This window comes from Clavispora lusitaniae, assembly GCF_014636115.1.
Source record: "Clavispora lusitaniae strain FDAARGOS_655 chromosome Unknown tig00000003_pilon, whole genome shotgun sequence".
Classification (NCBI taxonomy): domain Eukaryota; kingdom Fungi; phylum Ascomycota; class Pichiomycetes; order Serinales; family Metschnikowiaceae; genus Clavispora; species Clavispora lusitaniae.
The window spans coordinates 1665862-1692438 of NW_027093975.1; the positions used below are offsets into that span (position 1 = coordinate 1665862).

At 44.1% G+C, this 26577-nt stretch overlaps 15 protein-coding genes and 2 non-coding genes across 17 annotated transcripts; 10 read left to right on the top strand and 7 right to left on the bottom strand. All coding sequences in view use genetic code 12, as the record gives it.

Moving 5' to 3' along the window:
- Positions 1 to 45: 45 nt before the first annotated feature.
- On the top strand, positions 46 to 1611 carry JIP5 (Jip5p; the record flags this gene model as incomplete). The annotated part of the gene is made up of 1 exon (XM_002619613.2): positions 46 to 1611. One exon carries the CDS (start codon positions 46 to 48, stop codon positions 1609 to 1611), a length of 1566 nt encoding a protein of 521 aa, XP_002619659.2.
- A 259-nt stretch (positions 1612 to 1870) lies between these two features.
- On the top strand, positions 1871 to 4009 carry FOB63_000772 (phosphatidylinositol-3-phosphatase; the record flags this gene model as incomplete). The annotated part of the gene is made up of 1 exon (XM_002619614.2): positions 1871 to 4009. The coding sequence occupies one exon, from the start codon at positions 1871 to 1873 to the stop codon at positions 4007 to 4009; it is 2139 nt and encodes a 712-aa protein (XP_002619660.2).
- Positions 4010 to 4269: 260 nt separating this feature from the next.
- AFG1 (Afg1p) lies at positions 4270 to 6327 on the top strand (the record flags this gene model as incomplete). Its single annotated transcript, XM_002619615.2, has 1 exon — positions 4270 to 6327. The coding sequence occupies one exon, from the start codon at positions 4270 to 4272 to the stop codon at positions 6325 to 6327; it is 2058 nt and encodes a 685-aa protein (XP_002619661.2).
- Positions 6328 to 6743: 416 nt separating this feature from the next.
- FOB63_000774 (carboxymuconolactone decarboxylase family protein) lies at positions 6744 to 7751 on the top strand (the record flags this gene model as incomplete). Its single annotated transcript, XM_002619616.2, has 1 exon — positions 6744 to 7751. One exon carries the CDS (start codon positions 6744 to 6746, stop codon positions 7749 to 7751), a length of 1008 nt encoding a protein of 335 aa, XP_002619662.2.
- A 314-nt stretch (positions 7752 to 8065) lies between these two features.
- On the bottom strand, positions 8066 to 8320 carry FOB63_000775 (uncharacterized protein; the record flags this gene model as incomplete). Its single annotated transcript, XM_066102497.1, has 1 exon — positions 8066 to 8320. The coding sequence occupies one exon, from the start codon at positions 8318 to 8320 to the stop codon at positions 8066 to 8068; it is 255 nt and encodes an 84-aa protein (XP_065958561.1).
- A 232-nt stretch (positions 8321 to 8552) lies between these two features.
- Positions 8553 to 10166, bottom strand: FOB63_000776 (uncharacterized protein; the record flags this gene model as incomplete). The annotated part of the gene is made up of 1 exon (XM_002619617.2): positions 8553 to 10166. One exon carries the CDS (start codon positions 10164 to 10166, stop codon positions 8553 to 8555), a length of 1614 nt encoding a protein of 537 aa, XP_002619663.2.
- A 578-nt stretch (positions 10167 to 10744) lies between these two features.
- On the top strand, positions 10745 to 11281 carry FOB63_000777 (uncharacterized protein; the record flags this gene model as incomplete). The annotated part of the gene is made up of 1 exon (XM_002619618.1): positions 10745 to 11281. The coding sequence occupies one exon, from the start codon at positions 10745 to 10747 to the stop codon at positions 11279 to 11281; it is 537 nt and encodes a 178-aa protein (XP_002619664.1).
- An 87-nt stretch (positions 11282 to 11368) lies between these two features.
- FOB63_005495 lies at positions 11369 to 11455 on the top strand. The gene has a single exon. It is a non-coding gene; the product is annotated as a tRNA-Met (tRNA).
- A 292-nt stretch (positions 11456 to 11747) lies between these two features.
- On the bottom strand, positions 11748 to 12905 carry FOB63_000778 (uncharacterized protein; the record flags this gene model as incomplete). The annotated part of the gene is made up of 1 exon (XM_002619619.1): positions 11748 to 12905. The coding sequence occupies one exon, from the start codon at positions 12903 to 12905 to the stop codon at positions 11748 to 11750; it is 1158 nt and encodes a 385-aa protein (XP_002619665.1).
- Positions 12906 to 14463: 1558 nt separating this feature from the next.
- Positions 14464 to 14554, top strand: FOB63_005496. Its single transcript has one exon. It is a non-coding gene; the product is annotated as a tRNA-Arg (tRNA).
- Positions 14555 to 14987: 433 nt separating this feature from the next.
- On the bottom strand, positions 14988 to 16160 carry FOB63_000779 (uncharacterized protein; the record flags this gene model as incomplete). Its single annotated transcript, XM_002619621.2, has 1 exon — positions 14988 to 16160. One exon carries the CDS (start codon positions 16158 to 16160, stop codon positions 14988 to 14990), a length of 1173 nt encoding a protein of 390 aa, XP_002619667.1.
- Positions 16161 to 16773: 613 nt separating this feature from the next.
- MPP10 (rRNA-processing protein) lies at positions 16774 to 18801 on the bottom strand (the record flags this gene model as incomplete). Its single annotated transcript, XM_002619624.2, has 1 exon — positions 16774 to 18801. One exon carries the CDS (start codon positions 18799 to 18801, stop codon positions 16774 to 16776), a length of 2028 nt encoding a protein of 675 aa, XP_002619670.2.
- FOB63_000781 (21S rRNA (uridine2791-2'-O) methyltransferase) lies at positions 18719 to 19615 on the top strand (the record flags this gene model as incomplete). Its single annotated transcript, XM_002619623.2, has 1 exon — positions 18719 to 19615. The coding sequence occupies one exon, from the start codon at positions 18719 to 18721 to the stop codon at positions 19613 to 19615; it is 897 nt and encodes a 298-aa protein (XP_002619669.2).
- Positions 19616 to 19937: 322 nt separating this feature from the next.
- Positions 19938 to 20612, top strand: FOB63_000782 (uncharacterized protein; the record flags this gene model as incomplete). Its single annotated transcript, XM_002619625.2, has 1 exon — positions 19938 to 20612. One exon carries the CDS (start codon positions 19938 to 19940, stop codon positions 20610 to 20612), a length of 675 nt encoding a protein of 224 aa, XP_002619671.2.
- Positions 20569 to 21783, bottom strand: PGA52 (Pga52p; the record flags this gene model as incomplete). The annotated part of the gene is made up of 1 exon (XM_002619626.2): positions 20569 to 21783. One exon carries the CDS (start codon positions 21781 to 21783, stop codon positions 20569 to 20571), a length of 1215 nt encoding a protein of 404 aa, XP_002619672.2.
- Positions 21784 to 22871: 1088 nt separating this feature from the next.
- EMC9 (Emc9p) lies at positions 22872 to 25490 on the top strand (the record flags this gene model as incomplete). The annotated part of the gene is made up of 1 exon (XM_002619627.2): positions 22872 to 25490. One exon carries the CDS (start codon positions 22872 to 22874, stop codon positions 25488 to 25490), a length of 2619 nt encoding a protein of 872 aa, XP_002619673.1.
- Positions 25491 to 25605: 115 nt separating this feature from the next.
- FOB63_000785 (uncharacterized protein) lies at positions 25606 to 26551 on the bottom strand (the record flags this gene model as incomplete). The annotated part of the gene is made up of 2 exons (XM_002619628.2): positions 25606 to 26418; positions 26540 to 26551. 2 exons carry the CDS (start codon positions 26549 to 26551, stop codon positions 25606 to 25608), a joined length of 825 nt encoding a protein of 274 aa, XP_002619674.2.
- Between the last annotated feature and the right edge of the window lie 26 nt (positions 26552 to 26577).

Genomic DNA, 26577 nt, shown 5'->3' on the forward strand with positions numbered 1-26577 from the left:
TAGTGCGCATCTCATCACCTTTTCAGTTGGACTTTCGATACTATCATGGGAAAAAAGAAAGGTGCTTCGAAAACCACGCTTGAACAGGAGTCCAATGTTCCTCCAATTTTGGAGATTGGATATTCCGACCCCCTTTTCAGCATGGCGGCTCATCCAACAAAACCTATAATAATGGCAGGTTTGGCGACTGGCCATCTCTTTTGTCATTCCTACGATGCCGAGAGCCTAGAGGAAAAAGTGCAAGCAGCCAGAGAGAAGTTACAAGACTCTGGAAAAAAGGATAAAATCTCCCAAATTTCCCAGCTCAAGAAGGCATGGTGGAAGGTTGTTCCTGACCATCTGAACATTGATGGTGCCGATGGCATTACTACAAACTGGAAAACGAAAAGACACAAGGGTTCATGCCGTTCGGTGATTTTTGACATTAATGAAAGCTCTGTTGGAGAGTCGATTTACTCTGTTGGAAAAGATCATATAATCAAAAAAGCAGCGACGGAAACGGGAAGAGTGATGGCAAAAACAACCATTTCTGAGCATTATGACGATTCGTCGGATGCAATCACGACTATGGCTATTTCCTCAACACATCCCTTTTTGTTGGCGGGTACAGAAAACGGACTGGTGCTAGTATTCGACAGCAACGAACTTTCATCCAATAAGTTGAAGTTCAAACTACCTGCAATGCATGAAGATGCTGTGAATAAGATCCTTCCAATGCCAGCAGTATCTGCATATCACTACTTGAGTCTTGGCTCGACCACGTTGACGCATTTAGACATAAGAAAGGGAATCATCACCCAGTCAGACGACCAAGCAGACGAGCTTTTATCCATGTGTTATGCTAGTGATTATGTGAACGACCACAAGAATGACACTGTGCTTGTCTCTCATGGTGAAGGTATTGTCACGCTATGGAGAAACTCTAATAACAGTTTCATGGACCAAATCTCTCGTGTAAAAGTGAACAAAAATGCGTCTATTGACGCTATAATTTCTACCATGAACGCGGGAACTGAAGATATGAGGGACTCTGTTTGGTGTGGTGATAGTGAAGGATTGCTTCATCGTGTGAACTACAAGAGGGGAAAAATTGTCGAGTCTCGTGTTCATTCTTCTCTGATTGGGAAATTGGGCGGCATGGATGAAGTAGGAAGCTTGGAAATTGACTACGACTACAGATTGATCAGTGCAGGTATGGATAGCTTGAAAATTTGGTCCGGTGAAACGGTTGAAAACCAGGAAATGAACGAGGATGAGAGCGATAGTGATGACGAGTCCGATTCAGATATGTCTTCTGATTTTGGCAGCGACATTTCTGAGGATGATGAAGTCGATGATGTTGAGACAAAGGAAGAATCGGGCAACGAATCGGCAGGCGAAAATGAAGAAGGCGAAGAGCAACCGCAGATCGTCAGACGAAAACGCCAAGATGTTCAGACAGCACTCAAGCCAAAGAAAAAAATTATTAATATCAACAAGCTAACGGCTCAAGAGAAAGAAGAAGAAGAAGAGGAGGAGGAGGAGGAGAAGCAGCGGCCAAAAAAGAAATTGAAGAAGGTGAAGGCAAAGGTCCCTCCAAACAATGGCATCGCCCGTTTCGAAGGATTATAGACTATATATTTAACTACACAAAAGGCAGTCCCGAAAAAAGAGCTGAAACGAACCTGAGTAGCGTTACAAAAGCAGCACACCATTCAAAATATACTTTATTATCTAGAACATGTGCTCTTCGTGTCGCCTGTTTTCGCCCAAAGGAAAGCCTCTGTGAGTAAATCGCACGTGAGCACCTGCCCCAAAAACAGTAGTCTACTTCTCACGATAAGTGATTATAGATAAGAAATCTACCAAGCCTCACGATCGCCGTTTGCCAATGGATCCGTTGAAGGCCATTACTTTCGAGAATGTTCTTCTCTCGAGGCGTGGCCATTATCTCAAGGGCTCGCTAATCTTGTCGGATTTCCACATGGTGTTCTCCTTCGCCCAAGAGAAAGACACCAAACCCAGGGAAATCTGGCTCTGCTACCCCGTGATTGGGCGAATGTGCAAAGCACGTGGATCCTCATGGTCTGTTTCACCGGTAGCATCCATGACGGGGGCAAAATTGCCTCTTATTGACCCGCCAACAGACACTGATTTTGATCGGTACTCAGCTTCTCACATCCGTGTCTACTGTAAGGACTTTACGTACTATTCTTTTGATTTTGTCAACGACTCAACCTGCTCAGAAGTGTACCATAAACTCAGTTTATTGATCACGTCTCCGAAATTCAAGGGCTCAATCAAGGAATTTTATGCATATGACTACAAACCTAACATGCTAGAATCGCGACTCGAGTCGTCCGGCTGGCTGCTCTACTCTGCTGAAGATGAGTACAGGCGTCAGGATCTTATATCAGAGGACTCTGAGACACAACCATGGCGGCTCACTTCCATAAACGAAACATATCGCTTTTGCCCTTCCTACCCACGAACATGGGTTGTTCCATCGTCGATATCAGACAGCATTTTGAAACACGCGGGGAAGTTCCGTTCCAAGCAGAGATTACCTGCCGTGGTGTACAAGCATCGGGTTGGAGAAAATGGCAATGTCATTGCGCGTTGTTCACAGCCTCTAGTAGGACTCAACTTGCAAAACCGTTCAATTCAGGATGAAAAGTTGGTTGAGGAAATCTTCCGGTCGCAGCAGTTGGAAAGGGCTGCTCGTCTTTCGAATGATAGTGAATTTTCAGAGCAACCACAACGCAACTTGATTGTGGATTTGCGTCCTCTCACGAACGCGTTGGCACAGCATGCTCTTGGAGCGGGCACAGAAAACGTTGACAATTATAAGGGACGGCAATCTCATGGTACCAATTCGCAGGACTCTGAATCTGGCAACGTCCGCCATTTTCAGAACGTGGACAAGATTTTTTGCAATATCGACAACATCCATGTGATGCGTGATTCGGTCAACAAGCTTATCTCCATCCTCAGTGACCTCGACAGGTATCCTGTCTCATCTAACGGTGATACAATGTACCCTCTTCTTCAGCAGTCCCTCACAAAGACACAATGGCTCCATCGATTATCTGTGATTCTTCAATCTGTAGATCGCATTACCAAATCCGTTCATTTGAACAACACAAATGTTTTGATCCACTGCTCAGACGGCTGGGACCGTACATCTCAAGTATCAGCGTTACTGCAGCTTTGTCTTGATCCATACTTCCGTACAATGAAGGGTTTTATGGTCTTAATTGAAAAAGAGTGGATAAGTTTTGGTTTCAAGTTTGCCACGAGAGCTGATCATGGTGGTTGCATCGGTGCATTGATTCCCAGGTCTCAAACGGACTCGCAAGATTTGCCTAATGACTCTGAATCTATTTCTTCAGGGAAGCAAAACTCTCCGAGTGAGTCGACAGACTTGCCTCCGAGCAAGACGTACTCAAATGGAGGCACCAAAGAAGCTGTCACATCTTTTTTGCAAAGAGCGGCAACACACATTAAGAACACTGCTTCTGCAGCTGCATCATCTGCATCTCAAAAGAGCCTTGATAGCAATGGCGAACAGTCGAACTACATGGTCTACAAAGGATCGAACGAATGTTCGCCTGTTTTTCATCAGTTCTTGGAATGTGTCTACCAGATAATGAGACAGCATCCAACAAAATTTGAGTTCAATAGCCGTTTCCTCAAACGGCTTTTTTACCACTACTACTCATGTCAGTACGGAACGTTTTTATTTGATAATGAGATGCTGCTTTCTTTGCACCAAGCTCACAAAGAAACCGTTTCCCTTTGGGACTATTTTCTCTCACGACCCACGGAGTTTACGAATGCGTCGTATCACAAGCCCTCCAACGATGATGTTTTATTCATCAACTTCTCGGATGTGAAGTGGTGGTTTGAGCTATACGGCCGTACAGATGAGGAGATGAATGGGCTCTCTAATTCCTTGGATAAGAAGTTTGCGCAGTTGGGTCTCAATCATAGTTCAAGTGAGGTAAGCACACAAGAAAGCACAACTTAAGAAGAATGTGCACAATCCCCGATATATACCTTAGCATAATAATGGCATTCATGATTGTAAAAAAATGTATACTTCATTCATACCCTTTTGATATCGGCTCTTTCCACTTGCCGAATTTTTCAATCCCTGTTTCTTTCGTCATTTTCGATTTTTCTGTTGCCTCGCATCTCTTCCTTTCTGTTAACGTTCAACATGCATTATCTAATCAGATCGCGAATATTGTCCGATTCGGTTTTGGGCTGTACATTCATCTTTTTACGATGTATGGACATTCCTCGAGATTTCAAGGGTATACCATCCGAACGAAAATGAGAAAGTTTCGTGATACGCCCCATATTCTAAGATCGGCCTCCAGATGTTTGAGCGTTCATACTTCCGGTCCTCAAGGAGTTGACCGGAGAATCCCATCGTTTGATAATTCTGATCTGGATTCCACATCAACTTTAGTATCCACTGATCCTTTTCAGTTGTATATGAGTTATGTTGCATCGGGTTTAATGATAAAGGATGAAGCTCAGTTGAGAGCAATGAAAGAGTTCCAAAAGCTTTACCATCGTGTGATAGATTACACACCTCCACAAGAAATAGCAATAAGAACACTGATTCTAATGAAGAAATTGGAGCTTCAGCATGCAGAGGAAGTGTCGCAGGTTAACCTGCAAGTGGAGCCGCTTCACCGGCTACGTCTGTGGTTTAAAAAGGACATCGAGACGAAGAAAAAGGACTTGATAAGGTATTTGACAGATGAAGAAGAATTAGCAAACATTGCTGCACCTCAAGGTCTCTTGGTAAACGGTGAAGTTGGATGCGGGAAATCAATGCTCATGGATATCTTTGCAAGCACTTTACCGTATAAATCAAAAATGAGATGGCATTACAATAATTTTATATTGTGGGTATATGAGGAAATCCACAGGATTCAAAAGGAGAAAATGTTGACCTTATCTGTTTCAGGAAAGCATAAGATGACCATTGAAAATGAGTTTATCTTGTTTGAGATAGCACAGAAAATGATATCGTGGAGCACAGTATTCATGTTAGATGAGTTTATGTTACCTGACGTTGCTTCAGCTCAAATTGTTCGAATACTTTTCACTTATTACTTCAAATTGGGAGGTGTTCTTATTGCAACCTCCAACAAACTCCCTGAAGAACTCTACTCGTCGGAGTTCAATAAGTCTCGTTTCAAATCTTTTGTTGGCATACTCAATACCCGGTGTGTCGCAGTCGATATGAGATCCAGCATAGATTATAGAGCACAATTTGCTCTAGACTCTGTTGTCAGCCCTAACTTGGTTGTGCAAGAAAATAACATAAACCATGACATAGAATGGCTTGATTTGGTCAAAAGAAGAGCTTTACAAATTGAACCACATTCTTATTTGCATGATCCACGGATTCTGATTCTGGATTTACCGTCAAAACGGTCGACATTTACAGTTTACAATCGTACATCGACTTTGGATACTACATTCAAGGATAACTCTGTGTGTTACGTAACGTTTGATTACATTTGCAAAGGGCTATTCAGCTCTTCTGATTACATAACTCTCGCTTCTATTTACCATACTGTGATTATTGATTCAGTCCCAGTGATGACCCGCAAAATGAAAAATGAAGCCAGAAGATTTATCACCTTATTGGATGCTTTATACGAGGCAAGGTGCCAGCTATACCTTAGAACTGAGGCACCTGTTGAGAAGCTTTTTTTCCCGGAAGGTAAAAAAGAGACAGATACTGCCTCGGTGCAAGAAGAGGAAATGTTCGCTAAAACTGCAATCGCAGCTTCGAATCCGTATAGACCAAACGTTGCATCATACGATACGGACCATGCAAAAGAATATGAGACGAAAAACCCAAAGGATGTGAATTTTGGTGATGTGAAAGCTTTTACAGGTGAAGATGAAAAGTTCGCCTATAAGAGAGCCGTATCCAGGATTAGGGAGATGGTTGAGTCAGATAGATGGAGAAAAGCTAATCAGTGGGTCCCGGTACATCAACGTTTGAGACCTTGGGGACTGAGAAGCGACCAAAGAGAAGTCAAAAAATTGAACAAGGAAGAAAAAGAAGAGGACGTGAAGCTTAACATTCTGAGACAAGAAATCAAGTCTATCTTACAAGATAATCTACCAAGGGACGTTGGTCAGCAGTATAATATGACGTTTCGCCAATTCAATCAGAAAGTGGCCCCAGCTTTTTCTAGTCTTCAACACTTTTGGTCCATGGGCGAATGGACTGTTGAGCAGCATCAGAAAATCAAGGACAAGATAGCCCGAAGATGGGTAGGAAGCTCGATAAAGAAACCCGAGTCAAAGTGAAATTCACATTATTGTCATCCGTCGCACATTGAAGATATGAGTCTTGGTTCTTATTGGTCTGCTGAACTCTTCTAATGGTCAGCTCGTTCTGAAGATGATTAGAAGGCAGAAATTCTTCCATCTCGGCGAACTTAAAAGTCCATTCAATTTCCGATTAAAGACTATTTACATTGACCTGCGCTTAGCATGACTTAGCTACAGTTTTTGTTGCTCATCAAATACAGAACTTTGATGGTTTTATAGCAAATACAAGAGATCTTTGATGTTCTGAGTATCAAAGCTTTGACCGCTACATAGAGCACTGTAGTTGTTTCGTGTTTTTGGCAATTCTCATGTGAAGATAACCAGTCCGGTACGCATCTCTCTCTTCTCCGCGTTCCTCGGCCATTTTTCTTCCCCACATTCTTTCTTCTCCCATGGCCACCTTAACAGCAGAAAGACTTGTCAAGCTAGCATACAAGTACCCGACTCTCCACAGCAACTGGTATGTCTTTGCCTCGACAACGCTTACTGTTGTGAACCAGCCGCAGGAAATCGGCAAGGTGTTTCATTTTGCGTTGAGACAACAACTCCTCGAATCGTCAATGCAGAAATCGCTCTTGACCGACACATATTTGTTGCAACTAGCAGAAGACTCTATTTCATCAGCAGCAAAGTTCGACGACCTTACAGCTGTGGGTGTATCATTACCCGACGTGTTGATTCCCCACACTTATCACGACAAACTTCCGCTTGCATACAAATACCAGCGAAGCGAAGACATCAGAGCAGCACAGTCTATAGTGGCCTGCAAAATCAGAGAGGCCATACTCAAAGCTGCACCTATAGCTGGCTTGCCTAAGCTGATCAATGCGTTGACCGCATTGAAAAAAGTGACTCCTAATAGCATACGTGCGGCACAGAAATCTTTGCGTCCAGCTACTGTGAATCCAGGCCATGTACTGTCTTCAACGTTAGTTCAAGAAGATGTGGCTGGGACACGCTTTGAAGATCTGCAAATCTCTACGTACGATACATTGGAGGGCCCAGTAAGCGAGGACTGTGTCAACGACAAGCAAATTGTGGACAATATGGTTCGCGGCCTGGATTTTTGGCTGTTGGTATATGGGAAGGTGAGCAACAGGGTTCGGACGCAAATGTATGACGCCTACCCAGACTTGTGGCAGTATGCTTTCCATAATGTGTACTCGCCTCTATTGAGCTTCACCGGAGTGTTGGGACCCAAAGAAACTTCGTTCTGCGTCATTTCTGCATTGATCCCACAAGACGTTAATCCCACATTGAAGGGCCATTTAAAGGGGGCATTGAACGTTGGTGGAACTCGAGCAGAGCTCAACGAAATCCGTCTTATGGTATTTGACGTGTGTGACTGGAGCGGGAACGTGGTTTGGAAAGATGGGAAAGACAGCGTTGCCAAGTTGTAATCTCATGGATAAGTATAAGTAACATTCACCGTTTACAGGTAGCTGTAGTAAGTCTCAATGGCTTTTAGGTCATTTGTCGGAACATAAGACGTGATGAAGATATGGCCCTGCAGTTCGTGATTATCTGAGTTGGTTAGTACAATGTCGAATTGTGTTGATTCCCAACTCTCACCTCTGGGAGTTAAAGCTATAGATGTGAATTTCGAAAGGTGGAAACCGCTCACGGGGCCAATGGCCTATTGTCATCAATATAGAACATCTCTACTTTTGGTGGGACTTGCGTATATTATACAGATGGAGAATTGAATGTCTAATCACAACTTGATTCTGCTCTCTCTTTGGATTAAGAACACCTGAGAGCCACAGAAGAGGAGGAACGCCAAGTAAACGAAAACAGCGCCGAAGACGGTATGGGCAACAGCATCACCATCTTCTGGGTCGGAAGTAGAACCCATCATAGACTCATGGCCGATCTTGAACAAATAACCAATGATTGACAAAATTACCACGGCAAAGGCGGATAAAATGGTGCAAAAGTAGGCCTTTCCCGTAGAGACAACTGGCTTCATGTTGGGATAAGATAGATTGGGTTGTCGTGGTAGATATTCTCCTGATGAATTTCGCGGTGATTTTCGCACAATCTCTTGGTGCGCACAGAATATATTAGTCCATGACTACTTATCAAAATAGATTAGCTACTGGAAAAAAATGAAAAAATGAAAAAATAAAAAATTACAATTTACCATTAAGAGATATCTTCTATGTTAAATACGGGCAAGTGTAACAAACACCGTCGCACATCTATGCATGAGCATGCAAGCGAGTCTTCTTTTGCTGAAACAAGACAGCCTGGTGTCTAGTATATGCGATCATGGCGACACCCACAACCAATGTGATGGTCACCAAAATTGCATTGATTGGTGTGGGATTCATGTGGAACGTGGTGTGTGTAATCTTGTCCAAAGTAGACTGGAAGAAGTTAAAAGCACCTGAAACACAGATCATGGCACCATAGACGGTACCAAAAGTGTCAAATCCAAACACCTTGGCACAGAAGTCAGAAACAGCGGTGTAGAAGAATGGTCTGTATGCGACAAAGAGAATGACGTTCAAGAATCCAGCGTAAATGTTGGGGATAAGTCCAAGAACACCAATAGTCAAAGAAACTCCAAGCAAAGCAGTTAAAACCACCACTGTAGTGCAGTAATCTAGGAAAAGACCAACAAAGGGAATAGAAATAATGCCTCCAAGTGGCAAGGCAATGTCGAAAAACCTGTTCAATAGTGTTCCTTTCGCCGCAGAACCCAATAAGTAAATGTACTGCGTTCCAATTGTTGCAACAAAATAGTTCAACCGCAACATCATGATGGTGGCAAAGCAACACATCAAATAAAACCATGGAGTTTTCATTTGGTACTCTGCAGAAAAGCCGTGCAATATGCCGAAGATACCACCGGAATGCTCAATCAAGAACTCTTCTCCCTCCTCCGCGTACGGCTGCTTCAAGGCATCACCAATGGAATCTCTTCTACCAGAATGTGCACTTGGAGACATTTGACTGGATAACAATGGGTCTGTCTCAGACGCCAGAGCCACAGCCACGGCAACTTCTTGGCTATCATTTACACACAAGTCTGTATCTGGGCCAGTCTTGTAGGAGTCCCAAGGCATGATGAAAATCTGTGCAAGGGTAATGAAAATGGGCACCACAAGATAAAGTTGGAAAAAGCTCACCAAGCCAAATGATTGATTGGTGGCGTTGTAGATCAATCTGAATATCAAAAACACTGCTGATGAAGCGTCAAATGCGCCAGTGAGTATGGCCAAGATAGTTCCACTTTTTTGAGGAAACGAGTTCGACAACTGGAACGACGAAATGTACGCGAACGGGCCTCCAAGTGCCATCGATGCATAACCAATCAAATAAGGATCCAAAAATGAAAGAGCAGAGTTCTCAATGTCCTTGCCGAAGATGAAAATGAAACACGCAATGTATAAGAATACCGCTCCGATGAGGCCACACACTTTTGGTCCATAAATATCCAAACAGCGGCCAATCACAAAAGCGGAAACATTGGTAACCATAGCTCCGACAGTAAACATCATGTTGAGTTTGAGATCCTGATTCGTGCACTTGGCCACAATGTCTTGGTCCGAAGACGTTGTTTTCGCCAACATCAAGGATAAAGAACTGAACTTTTCTGGGTCCATGACAAAGTTCTCTGCCCAGTAGTTAGAGGTGGCAGTTGTGGCATTGATGGATACATCACAAGCATATTCGTAAACGTGTTCTTTGATTAAAACTGGTTTCAAAGCTGCAAAGCCAAAGATGGGACCACCCGAAAGTAAACACCAGAATACCGCACTGCCACATTGTAGGAAGCGGCGGCGGAAAGAGACGTTTTCCGCAAGCATGGTTGAATGATTCTTGAAAAAAAAAAAAATTGAATCTGTTGGGATGCGTTTAATAGGGGAAAATTATTCCGTGCGCTCGGCGAACGAATATGGAAGATTGATAAGAATACTGTGATAAGGTGACGCGCGGCGAAAAAAATATGAATTGCAGAACGGACATTGGCCTGCTGTTGTACAGATTCGGAAACTTCCGTCCCAATAAATAAATATATGATAAGAGAATCTCTAATCTTTTGAAATGCATGCACAATTATTAATACAAACGATCGGCACTAAGACGTATTTGTCATATCTTGGGACACATCGGCATCGTCGGACCTAAACTTTCCGACTGAGGATACGTCCTCTCCCAAGCTCAATTCCAAATTACCAATTTTCGGGCAATAAGTAAATTAACAGCTACTGGCTTCTGCAACTTTCTTTTGAGCTTTCAAACCTCTGCCTATTTTCTATTTTACCTTTTGAACCTTTTCATCTTTCCCTATAGCGCACTATGTACTCACCTGAGCCCCGCCACTTGTTCGCGATTCATATAAAATCCGTCACTATTACCACTTATTTTAGTGCTACCTTTCGTTATGACGCTGCCATTACAGTATTCACTTGAAAAATTAGATCAATTAGAAGGATCGCCAATTGTGTTGCCCTTTTTCAACAGTGACATTGCGTGGCAAATTGGAACCTTGGCCCGTGAGTTGGCTCAAGATCTTCCAAAACCAATCATGATCGATGTGACTCTTGCCAACGGCCAAGTATTGTTCCACAGCCCTTCAAAACAGGGTACAATGCCAGACAATGATGCATGGGTGAACCGGAAGAAGAAGACCGTTTTGCGCTTTGGCAAGTCCAGTTTCTACATGGGCCGGAAATTGGCCAAGAAAGAGAAGGATGCTGGTTGCTCGTTAGGTACCGAAAAGGCCTACTTTGTAAGCAGTTTGGAATATGCCACACATGGCGGATCTGTTCCTATCAAAGCGGCTAATTTTGATGGGCTTTATGGGGCGTTGACCATCAGTGGCTTAGCCCAAGAGGAGGACCATATGTTTGCTCTTAAGGTTTTGGTGGAGACGAAAAGAAGACTTGAATCAGTAGAGAAACAATTAGATTTGGATTGAGAGATAGGTTTATAGAATGTTGTTACTTGAAGATGAAACCTCTTACAAAGAGTCTAGACTATCAAGAAAAATTATTTGCCACAGGAAGCTTCGCTAGCTCAGTTGGCAGAGCGTCAGTCTCATAACAACAGTTGTGAAATCTGAAGGTCGACAGTTCGAACCTGCCGCGGAGCATCCTTTTTTAAATTGCTTTTTTTTTGATGCAGAACATACCAAGAAACATCGTAGCTACAGAATACTTGACAATGTACTGGATTAAAGCTTATGCTTAAGCGTGCGAAGTTTAAATGAACGCGATGCAAAGTTCTTATTAGCCGCGATAATTTGAGTTCTTTTCAATACAGGATGATCATTCATGACGTTGTATTAGCCTATGAGATAAAAATGTGTCGAAAGTGACAATGCAAAAGACGAAAATAAAGGGCACGAGAAAGAAATAGCGAACAGTGGTTCTTCAACTTTTTTTTTAACATTGAACAGCTTCCAAAACGAAGATTTCAATGGCAGAACATTGGTCACCGATAGATTCGTCGTACAAGTTGTAAAAGTCACCGGACAAACACTTGTAGAAGACGGTTTGCTTACCCAAAGCCAACTTCAAACCTTCGTCGGTAGTGTCGGAAGACTTTTCGTTAACACCAGCGTAGCTTGCAGGAACAAAGGACCAGCCAGCAGCATAGATGGTACCAGCTTGTGGTGGAGGACCATCGAATTGGAATTGACGGTTAGCCACAATAGCACCGACTCTACCCTTGCTGTCTCTCAATTCACCGTCCTTAAGTTGGATGGTCAATGCATCAGAGTCGTAGCAAGTCTCCTCAACGGTAGCCTCGTCTGGAGAAGAAGTCGCTTGGACTTGGCCGTCAGAAACTTGAGAAGCAACTGGAGCCAGAGTGTGTTGTTGAGGTTGACCGTCGCTGATTTGAGCAACAGCCGAGGCGGTGTTCTTTTGAGTCTTGGTCTTAGTTTGTTCCTGGATCTGGCCGTCACTGATTTGAGCAACAGCAGAAGCAGTGTTCTTTTGGGTCTTAGTTTTAGTTTGTTGTTGGATCTGGCCGTCACTGATTTGGTTGATCACAGAGGCAGATGGAGTTGGCTTAGCCTTGGTTTGTTGTTGGATCTGACCGTCACCAATTTGGTTAATGACAGAAGCAGTGGTCTTAGCCTTGGTTTGTTGTTGGATTTGACCGTCACCAATTTGGTTAATGACAGAAGCAGTGGTCTTCTTGGTTTGTTCCTGAATCTGGCCGTCGCTGATTTGGTTAATGACGGAAGCAGTAGGTTCAGGTTTCTTTGTGGTCTTGGTGTTCTCCTGGACCTGGCCATCACTGATTTGGTTGATGACAGAAGCGGTGGCAGTGGCAGACTTGGTGTCAGCCTGCACTTGGCCGTCACTGATTTGAGAAATCACGTCTCTCTTGTTGACAGAGATGCCGCTGCTGACCGAGGCCGAGACAGTTCTGATGGACAATGCAAAAGTTCCGCTGGTGGAAGTGATGGCACTAGCAGATTTTGGCAAAGTGGCGGTGGGAGTTAAGGTAGACCATGTGTTGGATGGAGACACTGGTGCGCTCGAAGCGAGCGATGCCAAGATGGACACGAGGGCAACAGATTGAAACTTCATGCTCTGTAAAAATGTGATGGAATCAAAAAGCAAAGCAGGCGGTCCAGCCTATATTTATAGGGCGAGGGGCAACTCATGCGTCCATTACAATGTCGACGCAGCCACTTGTACCGCCATTCTATTTTTAAGTTTATATTGCCGGCCGAGTGGTGATACCTAACGCACCTCCACCATTGGGACCTGCAGATGGGGTCTAACCATATTTATCTGGGGTGTGTTGTAAAGGGTCCAGGGATGGGGGCAAAAATGCAATTGAGATAGTCTAAGGTAATCTACGCTTGCGATTTCACTGGCGGTGGCAATTTTTTTTTTTTTTACTTACAATAGTGATAGAATCAATGATTATTTCCAAGGACTCCTCTTGCAAGATATGGTTAGAGCCGACGTATGCATGCAATCAACCGATTGCGGAAATGTAATTGGCAGCGACATCTGGCAGGGGCGATCTCCTACATATACACCAGGAACTCCGGATGCGCGACATTTGAGCCACGCGACCCACTAGCATCTGGTACGACACAGCATCAGAGTCCCGAGCTTGCACAACCGCACAGAAGCGATGGGCAGATGTTGGTGTGTCCATAATGAACCAGCACCATGTTTGTTGCTGATATTTTCCGTTGTCCCCATTCTACAGGCCATGACACAATGGTGCGCCATACAAGCATGTCGCGCACAATAGTGTCAAGTGCCTTGGATCTCTGGCAACCTGGATAAATTCCCGAGCCGTTTTGTGATTGGTGGCTGTGTCTCTGTTTCACCACCACAATTTGCCCGGTCCGCTTGCTTCCGAACTCGGTATTGTCGGTGTTTGCGGACCACCGCGTCGTGTTTACTCTTTACTGTCTTTGGCCTAATGGTGTCTGTCTTGAGCGCCGCAGACTGTCTCAAGCGACAAAGTTAAAAGGATATTTTTGTTCAGGGCCATGCATGGCTATGTACCCTCAAGATTCTCTCGTAACCTGGATTAAGAGCCCCGCAGAATCCTCGCAGTGCGGATTCTTTCTTGCCCTTGCAGTGACTGCTTTGTTTTTCGCCTGCTGGGGAAAGCAAGTGAGGCACGACATTCTCGTGCTATATACGCGAGTAACGTCATCTTTGGCAAGCATTCTGGTGAAAAGAAAGCATCAACAGAAGGAAATAATGACCATGTCGAAAATCAACAAAATTTTTAAAAATGGCGAATTCCCATCTCCTGAAGCACGTCTTCAATTCCGAACAGCCTTTTGAAAATGTAAATTCGTAGAACCTGTGGCAAGGAGATATCGCTCGAAGCTCAGAGTTCGGAGAAATGTCCCTTCCTACAATTGCAGTATTTACGACCTGGCCCTTCAGTTGCGCAGAAACTTCTTTTTTTGGGGCTCGGCGACATTTTGAACCCTGTCGGAGATGATGTAACCCGTCTGAGCCACATCTGTTTCTGTTTACTGCACCAGCATTAATGCGAAATACATTCTTCTCCTAATCAACACTGGTTTTGAGTTTTATACAGCAGAAATTCCATGGCAACAATAGGCGTGATATGGCCGGGTCGAAATGCAATATCGCAAGAGCTTCGTTCCTCATGGCCCAATGGTCAAGGCGTCTGGCTACGATTAGTAACCACTTCTGGAACCAGAAGATTCCAGGTTCGACTCCTGGTGGGGAAGCTTCTTTTTGTACATTTTTGCCTTCCACCAGCAACTAATAGTACTACTACATCCCTTCAAGTCCCGATGCAGCGGAACTACGGTAGATACTCGAGGCCTTCATTACTGTTCAATAATTATATTTGGAACATGTATATGAAAGATATTTCTAAGTCCTTTGTTCATATCCCTCAAAGTCTAGACAGCGTTAGGCGTAATAAGGAACCGCGTATTAGAAGCCCTTACTGACCTTTCCTTATAAATAAACTTTGGTGACAGTCTCAAGCAAGGAATAACACATGAGTTCATTATTTGTACAAGCAAGCAACAATAAATCACGTTACCAGAGAGATCAACCCGCTATCATCAGCAACCCCGTAATCAATATGAATAAATTGGTTGGATTGATAGAACCGAAAATGTTAAGATCGCTTTCACCACAGCCTCACGTCAACTACTTCACAAGTTCGGCCAAAAATTCACCCACCAAGCTGTAAGCGAACTTGGACAGAAAATCTCCCTCTAAAGCCCTCTGAGCACCAGATTTGCCCAAGTAGTCGAGACTCTCAACATAGAAAAGAGCGTCGTGGATGCCGCCTGCCTCGACATACACCTCCAACTTGCCCAGGCCCTCTTTGGTGATGATGTCAGCAAACCGTTCGACACCTTCTCTCAAGATTTCTCTTGCTCCGTAAAGATACAAGCATCTGCCCTTGCCATTGAAGGCATCCACGTTGGCCCAGTGTTTCTCGTACGTGGTATTTGTGAATTGCACAAACGGTTTGATCTCATCCAAGTTCAATCCTTCCACATACCAATCGCCAAAAGAGGTGTCGATAGCACCCAAATCACCCGCAGTGTCCACACCAGGAAGATATTTGGGAACAGTACAAGGTTCAAGCCAGGGCGAGATGAAAATCATGTTCTCAGGCTGAGGCAAAGGCGAAAAGTCCCAGTCAAAGTCAGCGAACTTACTAAATGTGGCTTTGGCTTCTTCAGGATAAGCGATAAACCTAGCCACGGCGCATGCCAAGTTGGTACCTGCGGAATCCCCAAGAAGCGTGATTTTGGTATAGCCTTGGTTCACCAACTCGCGGTATGCGTGGATGGCCTCGAAAATCTGGGTAGGGAATTTCTTGTAGTGGCAAGTGAGAGAATAGTCCAAAATAGCAATGGACAACTTCTCCCTTTCGGGCTCTGGGACCGCGTAGTAGAGGGCCATGATGCCAATAAACTGAGTGCTGAACACATTTAAGCAGTAGCCTCCACCATGAAGAAAAAGCACAGCAGATTTCTCAGAGGCAGCAGCACTGCCATTCTTCACGACCCAAGTAGTGCGGGGGTCGATGGACTCGCCAAAGCCGTTCAATCCCACAGCCAATGGGTGGGACTTGAACTTTTTGAAATGAGACTGAGTGGAACGATAGATGAACGTTGCGACATCGTCTCTGTTGTAGGTATTGGCCAAGTGAAACAAAACAGACATATGAACATTCTTATAGAGGGAGTTTGCAAATTCCTTGTTGGTGGTCAGATAAACGGTGCCTGTGGTGTAATACTTGACCACGGCCGATACGATAGCCACAGGAATAGTCAAGAGCTGCTTCAAGAACAGAAGCGAAATCATGGCTGGCGAAATCGAAAAGAAACGCAATCAGACAAACGTCAAGAGACACAGACAAGTGGTTCGGAAGGAGAAGAGACCGCGTTGACTCGAAAAGGAGGCGAGTGGTTTTGACTTTTCTCAAGTGCCAAAACGCCGGGCCCACGCCCATTTTGCTGCGCGAACACTTTAAAACCGCATGCACACACACTTACGAGGTGCATGCCCCGTCAAGATGTCATGGCAACAACAAGCGAGCCATATGTGAGTCCCAGTGCAACCGAATTGAGCAGAGTGGCCTGGCGAGATGATGTTGCTTTTGTACTTTCCCGATTTTTCGCTTGTGTATATCTCTTTTACTGATGTATTTTCTTGGGGTACATTTGATCGGCGGTGCGGCGCGACGGTTATGTCAGGCGATGAAATTGGTCTGGTTGTGGTAGTGTGCATTCGCATTGTCACATTTTAATTGCCTCCACCGCTGGTAATTCCATGTGCTGATGCTAATTGTCGTTTTCTTTATTTCTTCTCGTAGTCTGTTTTTTCTTTGTTTCTTTTTTTACTATCCTTTGTTGTTTCTTATGCTTTCTCGTCAATGCTGTGTATTACCTAGCTGTGTATGCATATACCCTGAAACCTACAAAAGAAGATTACTGCCGCTTGGGGCGCTCTGGTTCTTTTTAGCATTACCCTTGGCATCTGTAAGCCGGCCCTTCTTGTCAATAACTGTGACGTTCTTCGCCTTCGACAACGTATCAATGACGTCACCCACCTTTTGGCGCTTGCGGTCTCCACCCTCTGGTTTCTGCTTCTCGCGAGCTTCTCTCATCTCCTTCAACTCGTTAAAGTGTTTGGACTTTGCTCTCTTCTTTGCTCTTCTCAATCTCTGTTTGTCGTCACGGTCCAACTCATCCTTCGAGTACGCCAAACCAGACTTCAATTGCACCTGCGAAACTCCCTTGGCTCCATCAGCCTTCACCTTATCATCACCAATCTTATACACTTCTTGTGGCGCGAGCTTCGTCTCGTCAGAAACATGTGTAGGCTGAACATCCTCCAAAGAAATGGAAGCAGCAGCATCTGTAACTTTAACTTCAAGAGACTTGAATTGATGTGGCTTTGGAATATAATGTGCCAGACATAACGAGTCAAGCTTGTAATTTAGACTGGTCATCAAGTCGCTGATTTCATCATGTGCTGCTTGAAGCTCCTCTGTGATCTTTTCGTCAGGATCCACTCCATGATATACATCCTCATAGATTTCTGCCAATGACTTCTCACTCTTTTGCTCAGACACTTCTGTCTTTTGTTTTTGCACAAAGCGAGACACATCAGTAATGAGTCTCTTGGGTAAGTCATCGAACTCATCATTGCGGATTCTTCTTTTGATCAAGTCTTCGATGCTCTCAGTAACTTCTTCTGTGATAGCTGGCACAGGCTTGGATGTACGGTCGAATTCTAACAATGGAGCTTCTTCGTCATCCAAAAGTGAATCCATAGGACGATCTTTCGATCTTACTTCACCTTTCATAGTCCACTTTTTCTCAGCCACAAGCTCAGCCTCCAACTTAGCAATCTCTGCTTGAAGTTGCAGTTGCTTCTTCTCAAAAGATGACATTTGCTTTGTGTTTTGCTGCTTCTCCACTTCCTCATCCTCATCTGCAAAAAGATCAAACATGGCAGAATCAACAGCCTGATCATATTCCTTATCATCGAGTTCACGATCTTCATCTAACTCTTCATCCTCTTCTGACTTTGCTTTTTTGGACTTCTTTGCTGTTTTCTTTTCTTGTCCTGGTTTGTCGAAAAATTCATCATAGTAATCCATTTCCTGCTCTTCACTCTCTTCGGCATCACTCAAGTCAGCGAACAAGTCTATTTCTTCCTCGTCATCGTCTCCATCGTCCTCGAGGGCGACAATCTGCTTGTTGAAGTTATCAATGTCGAAGAACTCGTCATTCAAGCCAAAGACATCCTTCTTTGGTCCCAGGGATTCGTTGTCCGACGCGACCTTTGTAGTTTCAGACTCTGCGTCCAGAGCATCAATATGTTCTTCTTCGCTAGCCTCACTATCGTTGGCTTCCTCGTTGTCGTTTTCTTCATCTTCGCTATGTTCAAGTTCTTGCGCAGTGAAATCTTCCGGTTCTTCAGTCAGGAAAAACTCTTCTTCACTGTCGTCATCTAAGTTCTCCTCATCCCCAGATAGTTTGTCTTCCGAATTCTCTTCGTCTTCATTGAGTTCAGCACCATCATCGTCTTCACTGTTCACCTCTGTGGTTCCATATTTTTCTTTCAATTCAGGAATCTTTTCGAATAAAAGAGCCTCGCCTACGCCCAGAAGAACCATTTGTGCTTGGCCAAAAACCTGGGTCGCATCTAGTCCGTCCACATATATTTCATCTAAAACAGAATGTTCTTTGGCGATAGGGTCCAATAAAGATTTGGTGATGGTATTAAGTTGTTCGACGGTTTCTTCTTTCTGTGCGAGCTTGAAAATGTTCGCTGGGTTCTCAGCGAGCGATTTTAGAAACTCCATGACACTCAGATATCGACGGCGGTGATTGTAAACTAGAGAGTTTTTGATGCGAGAGCTTCTTGTGGTCAGAAAAAATCTTAGTGTACTTGTAGATGAGCATCGGCTTCCCGAAGATGCAGGACCACACATAATAAGAATGCATTTGGCAGAGATACTACCGACTATAATTTCGATTCCACGTCTGGGAAACCCGATGTCTCGCCTGTTTTTCTCTTTCAAACGAGGTAACGTTGTCTCGCCTCTCTTTGTGCGGTGGAAGTCGGGAACTTCCTCCAAAAGATGGGTCGCCAGGCAGATGGATGATGCCCACACAAAAAAATCCAAAGCCGAAGGGTACAGATCCCGAGCCGCTTATAAACTTATTGAGATCGATAGCAAGTTTCGTCTCTTCAATAAGAACACCCGTAACATTGTTGACTTGGGTTTTGCTCCTGGTGCGTGGACTCAAGTTGCCCTAGCCAGATGCAAAAGCAAAAACATCACTCCCCGGATACTCGGCGTGGACCTTATCAATTGCTCTCCCCCGGAAGGCTCGCTGTTTTTGCAAGGTGACATTTTCTCAAAGAAAACTCACAGCGAGATTGTGACTTTCTTTGATCCTGAGGGCCATAGTCAGCCCTTGGATTTGGTGATGAGCGATATGATGGCGAATACAAGCGGCATAAAGGACAATGATCACTTTGCCAGCATGGACCTATGTGATGGAGTTTTGATCTTAGCCTGCCGGCTATTGAAGAAAAACGGCAATTTAGTGATGAAGTTCTATACGGGAAAGGAAGAGAGGTTGCTTCAAAACAAATTGGAGAAGGTGTTCCACAAAGTTTTCATGACTAAACCGGCGGCCTGTCGAGCAGAGCTGCGGGAAATGTACTTTGTGGCACTAAAAAAGCGAACTGATGTTGTTCTGGTAGAGGACGTTTTTTCACAGGAGCATGACAATTAAAAAAGAATAAAGATAATGGGACAATAGAGACAGTGCTGGAATACGCTAAGGTACATAGTTATTAGAAAAGAAAATGTATATACCTGTGTCTGTTTTCTTCATATTGGACCAAACTCCCATATAGTAAATTGCAAAATGGCAAAGGATCCAATAAAATCGTGGGTGCTAATGAAATAGTCCAAGTCCCAGAACATAAGCCGCCAACGAATAATACCACAATAGCGAATACTTTAAACCGAATCTGAATTCTTGATATGATCAATTTAAACCCATCTTAGGCTGCTCACTGACTTGCATAGTAACCAAGTCACATCATCTCCACATGAAGCATCCGCTCCTTCGAAATCCGGCCAAATGGCTTCGAGGAGTAGAAAAAGGACATTCGGCTAAGTTGTATAAGGAAAGCTATTATGACTTGCAGCTTTTAAAAGCGAATCCTTTTGCTAATGCGCTAGTGTCTACTCGCAAAGATGTGAGCAATTTCAGATTCCCATTAGGAAGCATGATCCAAGTCATAGTAAAGAAAGAGCACGAAGCATACAATCTTGTTCCCGTTCTTGAAAAACCAAAAGTGGGCCAGAACCCTGCCAGCTATGTCATAGAAAGCGAAGCTTATATAGATTTCCTTTCCAAACGACATTTCAAGCCTATACCTCTAAAGTATCGTCACCGAAGTCTGTCCATGGCGGATTCGATCCAGGTACCAAAAGACTTTCTTCAGCGGGCCGAGTCGATATATTTGAACAGGATTGAAGCACTATTGCCTCAATTGAAACGGAGCGACGATAATAATGGTCTTGTTCTCAAACCGTCTCCGGCGCATATTAAAGGCCAGTGGGAAAATTCAACTTACGTCATTTACGCTCCATTTTGTACCGAAGAGCAATTTATTCCTTACAAGGGAAACAGTGAGCTCTGTTTTCTTCTAACAAGGTATATTCGATTCAAAGACTTTACAAATACAAAAGAGACAGCAAAACAAGCGTCACAGCACTGAACCACAACGAGGTTGGACTGGACAGAGTACCATCAGATTTCTTTGATGACGAGCTTCCTGATGCGGTGGCGCTCGCTGACGTGGTAGAAGTGTCCATCGAAACACTTGACAAGGACTTAACACCCTCGGATGAAGCAGACCCAAGCCATTTTTGCACATCAGATGCGGCAACAGACTCATCGATGACCATAGAGTCATCCATGAAGACTGTAATCGTACGGTCGTTTCCAAAGACAACACCACCTCTCATAACTCCAGAAGTGTCTCTCTCAAAATAGTCGGTTGCCTCTAAACCATTTTGGATATCATCAGTCCCCTGGAAGTCGTGGATTGTGGAATCAAGCTGAAGAGGCTTTGTGCTGTTGAGAACTTCAAAGATATCAAGCTCTCCACAGCCGGACGCCCAACAGGAGCACGAAGTATTGGCGTTGTATTGCGAAGTTCTTGGAATTTTGGCGTTCAAAAACCAAATAGCTGGCATGTTATGGTAGGTTGTGTCTTTGTCATCAGTAGCCTCGGGCATCTCAAACTCAAACAAAAACATCTTGATGTCGCCGTAGAATCCGTGGTAGGCAGCAATGCCTTCTCTGTAATAACCACAGTCATTCAGAGCACCAGAAGAAGCACACTTGACAGAAGACATGATAGTGTACTCTTCGTTGGACTCAACCAAGTTGTCATCTTCCAAAATCGTTGCACTGGAGGCAATTCCCGTACCGTTAGACGAGGCGTACGTCAAAGCGCGGCCAACACAGGGAGAAAACTCGCCGCCATTGACCAAGAAAGTGACGTTGTCAGCAGTCTGTGACGAGGAATTGTAGTAGGCTTTTCTTTGCCACGTACCCTTGCTCAGGTCGTCGCTAACATAGTAGCCAAAACCCTTCAAGCTGATAGGACCTCTCAAATGGACAGAAAGCTCTTCATTGAGCGGAGCATTAGTGCCTTCGAAAACCGTGAAAGACTTATCAAGTTTGCAGGAGCAGTCGTCAGAGGTCAAATCGGAGTAGGATTCCACATCGTAGTAGTAGCCAGTGTAGCCCACGTTTTCAAACACAATTTTGTCTACGGCGTTTCCGTTGGCCGTAGACGAGTTCCTTTGAGTAGATGACGATTCGGCGGCCAAGACACCAGCGATGGAGCAGCCGAGGGCCAACAATTTGAAGATTGACATATCAGTAAATAGCCGGAACGTGAGGGGCGTCGAAAATTAAGCGAGCAGGCGAGAAAACGATCTGACGTGATAGTACCAAAAGACTTTGGGCATCGGATGAATCAAGAGGGGCGCGCCCTAGTTATAGACAAAACTTGCACGATACGAGGTGGGCGCCTATTTCGCATGAGGGCTGAGCATCTTTGTTTGACGTTTCGGAACGGTTCATACAAAGAGACCCGGGAAGACTTTGAGCCGAGGTGACTAGAAACATTCCTATTTCACCCTATAAAAATTTCATCGGTGTGAGTGCTACCTGTTGTTCTCAAATCAAGTCATGGACACTTGCGAATCCGCTTCTCTCGGAAGGACTAGGACTGCGCAGAGGATGCCGGAAGTTAATGGTTCCACTGGACTACGCTTGTAACTCCTTAGAAGAGAAAGGAGTATAAACTACATCAAGTCACCCAATCTGGCCTTTGTGGCTTCTGGATCATGTTCTTTATCCACTGTGTTTTATCTTCCGCCTTTGACACCTTCTGTCATGGTTTGACACTAGTGCGAGGCCGTTGTGCAGTCGGATGGTTTCCAAATATAGTCGAGATATCCTAGCAGGGCAGAAAAGAAAACAAAGAGAAAACGACTAATTACATGCATCCTTCCATACTTTGATCTGAGATACAATATACACCGACCTACTCCAGGATACTCACAAACAGCCCGATTCCTGCCCTCTCTTTTCGTCTTCTTATTTCCTCCACCAGTTTTCGACTCGCTCGCACCCAATGCACAGAAAATAAAAAAAAAAAGGGCCCTGGCGTGCGAGTCTCACTGGATTCTCTACTGCATCGAACAACCTTCACCTAAAACCTTTAAGCACTCGACCGTTTAACTCCAATATTTCACCAGCGCCACGGCGTCGTTTTCCGAAAAATTTAACTGCATCTACATTCCGGAATAGCCGTTTCCGATTTCATATTTCCTACTCTTGTGTGTATTGCACCTGAACTAATTCGTTTTTCTTCACCTCAACCTGGCGGCTCTAGCGCTTCGTTTGGGCTACTGATCCTGCTCCGGCCGCTTACCTCCTGATTATTTCTCCAGGAATCATGCTGTCCAGAGCCCCAGATCCACCATACTACATGCTGCCTCCTCCGTTTGGCCCGAACTCCACCAGCAAGCCGGGCCAGACCCAACAAGCGGTTTTTCCGACGCCCAACCAGAGCTCAATTTTGACTCCAAAGACAAACCGTGACGTGCTAGCTTTACTTTTCCTCTTATTGCTATTGCCTCAAGGAATCTCATGCATTGTTCTTACCGGATACATCTTACTGGGTTCTTTTCGGACAATCGCTGGCAGAACCATCTCCAGATACTTGGGCCTGTCTGACGCCAGTTCGGAATACGAACTTGAGGCAAAACCAACTGTCCGTTACAATTTCTACCGCTCAGAATTGATTGGAGACTGCCTTCAGCTCTTTTCCATCAACTCTTTTATTTTGCTCGTGTGCCACTATACGTTGCCCACTAGCTGGATCAAGTACGCCATCGTATTGGCAAAGTCCATTGTTGCTAGCCGTTTAGTTGGATCTTACACCACAGGCTCCACTACTTACGTTTCGGTAGTGTCTAACGCAGGAGGTTCTACTACTACGACAACTTCGACGACATTCCCAGGTTCTCTGACACAATCTGGCACAATACCACAAAAGTCTGACTCAAAGTTCTACACAAGCAGCTTACTCAACTCTTTGATTGGGTTTCTTTCAGTTATATCCATAAACTACATTGTTAAAAATTGGTTGTTGGTGTTGAACATCCCGCTTGTCTTGAGTGATATTGCAAAGTTTTATCGGAACTTGGCCAATGCAAGTGGCGATCAGAATAATTATGAGTTCAGCTACTCGAGCCTCTTCCTGTCTTTGTTCACACAGTCCCCATTTTTTGTTTCATACAATTATCTCGCGTCGAAGAAGGCCCATTTCACTTTGGATGACCATAAGTTTCTAGGCAAGAATACGGTTCTTACGCAATTGGTGATTCACATCTGCATGAACTACCTTCATCTTGGTGAAACTTCGATCAGAACTATCGCTCTTCTTTTGCGTGAAACTACCATCGTTGTTAATTACGCATACTTAGTCCTTTGCATCCATGTCATTAGCTTGACAGTCTCTCCATTTTTGCTGCGTATTTTTATCCTCAAGGACTACTCAAAAACGTTGGACCACTTATCTTCATTGACTCCCTACGTGCCATACAGTGCCTTCAAGAAGACTGGAACAGGAAATAACCTTGCACGAGAAGCTACCTCAACAGATTCCGTCGTTGTTATCAATATGGAACAGAATCAACTGCAACAGCAAATGGCCCTCAAAGGACATTCTGAACCCCCAGAAATGAAACTTGACGCAGCTGTGGCTAATAGCGAATTTAGCTTACTGCTTGCATCACAATCAGTCTCTGCCAGTAACTTCAAGATCTTCTGTATGGTTCCAGCACCCAATAAGTCTTGTTTTGGGAACAAAACAAACCACAATAGGACCATTATTGACCGCAAGAGATCCAACAGCAATGCGACACCATCCACGACCATAATGGACAAGTATTTTACGATCTCTATTCAACCAATTTGGTCATGGTTGGCAGCTATAAAAATTCTTTTTGCATCTCCAAAATTGTTTGCTGGTCAACCTACAACTCATAAAAGTAACGGGCAAAAGTTCATCAATGGTTCTGTGGATTCATGTCTTCCAATGGCTATTGCGTCAATTGCCGACTCGAGGGTTGTGTTTGAAGTCCTTGATCAAGACCAATTCGAGTCTGCCTTACTGGCAGGCTTTAGCGTCCGAGTGAATAGTGTCTTTTGGCCCCATGTGAGATTGTTTAGTGAAGAAAGTACTAGAAAGCTTCTTCTCTGCATTTATGGATTAACTCCGCTTTATCAGTATGAAATTGATTTAAGCTCCGAAGGTCGTCAGTTGTCCCATTATGTTGTCAATACTACTTCTGCCGATAGAAGCACTCAGATCAGCTGCTCTTTGGAGTCCTCTCCTTTACAGACCCTTCAGTCTAGTTTGAAACATACTATTGAAACTTTAAACTCCTTGAAAGCCACGTTTCGGAAAATTAAGAAAGATGAACACAAACGGACCACAGAGTTGAAAAAGCAGATTGATAGTTTAAAGTCCAAGATTGACAAGTATGGGAACCGTGAGGCAAACGAAGGTCGCGTCAGTGGAAAGTTAAAGGGCTTACAAAATTCTATAACACAGTTGGTTAATGAGATAGAACAAATGGAACGACTTGTTATGGAGTCAGAACTGACTAATGAAGGCATGCAAAGAGAGTACAAAGAGGAGGAGGAGCACCTTAGTCAAGAAATTGCATCTTTGGAGAAGAAATTGGCAGAACATGAGCTTGACAGCGCGAAAATGAAAAACGACGTGAAAACTGTTCAAAATGAAAAGAGCAGTATTGAAGCTAAGAAAAAGAAAAGCATTGGAAAGTACCAAGTTAGAGAGGAGGAAATTGCTCGTCTAAACATGGAGCTCAAGACGTTGAAGAAAGCCATGATTGCCAAACTTCAAAGGCGGCAAAAGAGAGTGCACGATAGATTTGAAACTATCTTACCCAAGGTAAATGAAGCAATTGACAACTTGAAGGCAGATCTTTCCGAATATTTCAACGAAAATGAGCAGCGGGCCATTGAGGCTTCATGGGAGTAAGATTGCAGAGAATGTATTTTCTAAATGATATGACTCATGACATATATTAACTTCGTGTAGTGGCGATCTGATTGTTTTGGGAGCACTCAGAGGGTATATTTATCTTGTAAAGAAACTACGTTTCTCTTAGTGGCGGCCCAACCTCATGGAATCCTCTGTCAAAATATAGTAGGCCACCAGTTTTGCTGTTAGCAAATGCGGAGTTGGGTAAGAGAATATCGGTGACACCAACGACCCATATTTCGTGATTATCGATTTCAACGACTTTTTCCTTTTGGCAAATGAAGGCTACTTCCAGCTCTTTAAGGACAGGTACTTTAAGACTCTCATTTGCCTTGCGATCTTTGATTTGGTGAAAGTAGTACTCGGTGGGCAGAAGATGCGAAAAGGGCGTTGTCATTTCGTGAAAAACCTCTCCATCGTCTCCTTTGGACTCAAAGTGCTCGGGATCTGTTTTCACGCCGCTGGCAAATATTCTACTTAAAAAGACAGCCTTTTCCGTTGGCGGCATCACATGGAGGCAAAGGTATCCGCCATTAGAATGCAAAGACGAAGCGGTGTAACTGGGAAGATGCAAATTGAACTGAAGTAAAGGTCTTGGGAAAACCGAAAGCGAACATACAGAGGAAAGAGTCATGCCATGGAGGTTATCGCTGGCATTTCCACATCCAGCAGTAAGTATCATTGCCTGAGACGCAATTCGAGACATGGACGAGCGGAAGAGCAGTTTGAACTGCGCACTGGCCTGGAAACATGTTCGTGACGGAAACATAAAGTATGGAAGGGGGCAGGCGTGCTTTGTTTCCTGTTTTGTTTTCTGTCCTTTTGGCCAGATGTGCAACTGGGTTTTCCTAATGTCTTGCACAGTATGGGACATGCACAATGGCTGAAAACGCACAAGCAAAGACGAGCAAAAATGAAAATGATCCTCATGCGTACATCCTAGCTACAGAGAGAAAAAGTATATCATCAAGTTCGAAAGGCTTTTCTGGGGTCAGTCTTCTCAGTAATCGGGCCTACCTTCTGTTTTCGCTACCTTGTCTACATACATTTAAGCCCATATAGAAATGTACCGTCGCACCTAATG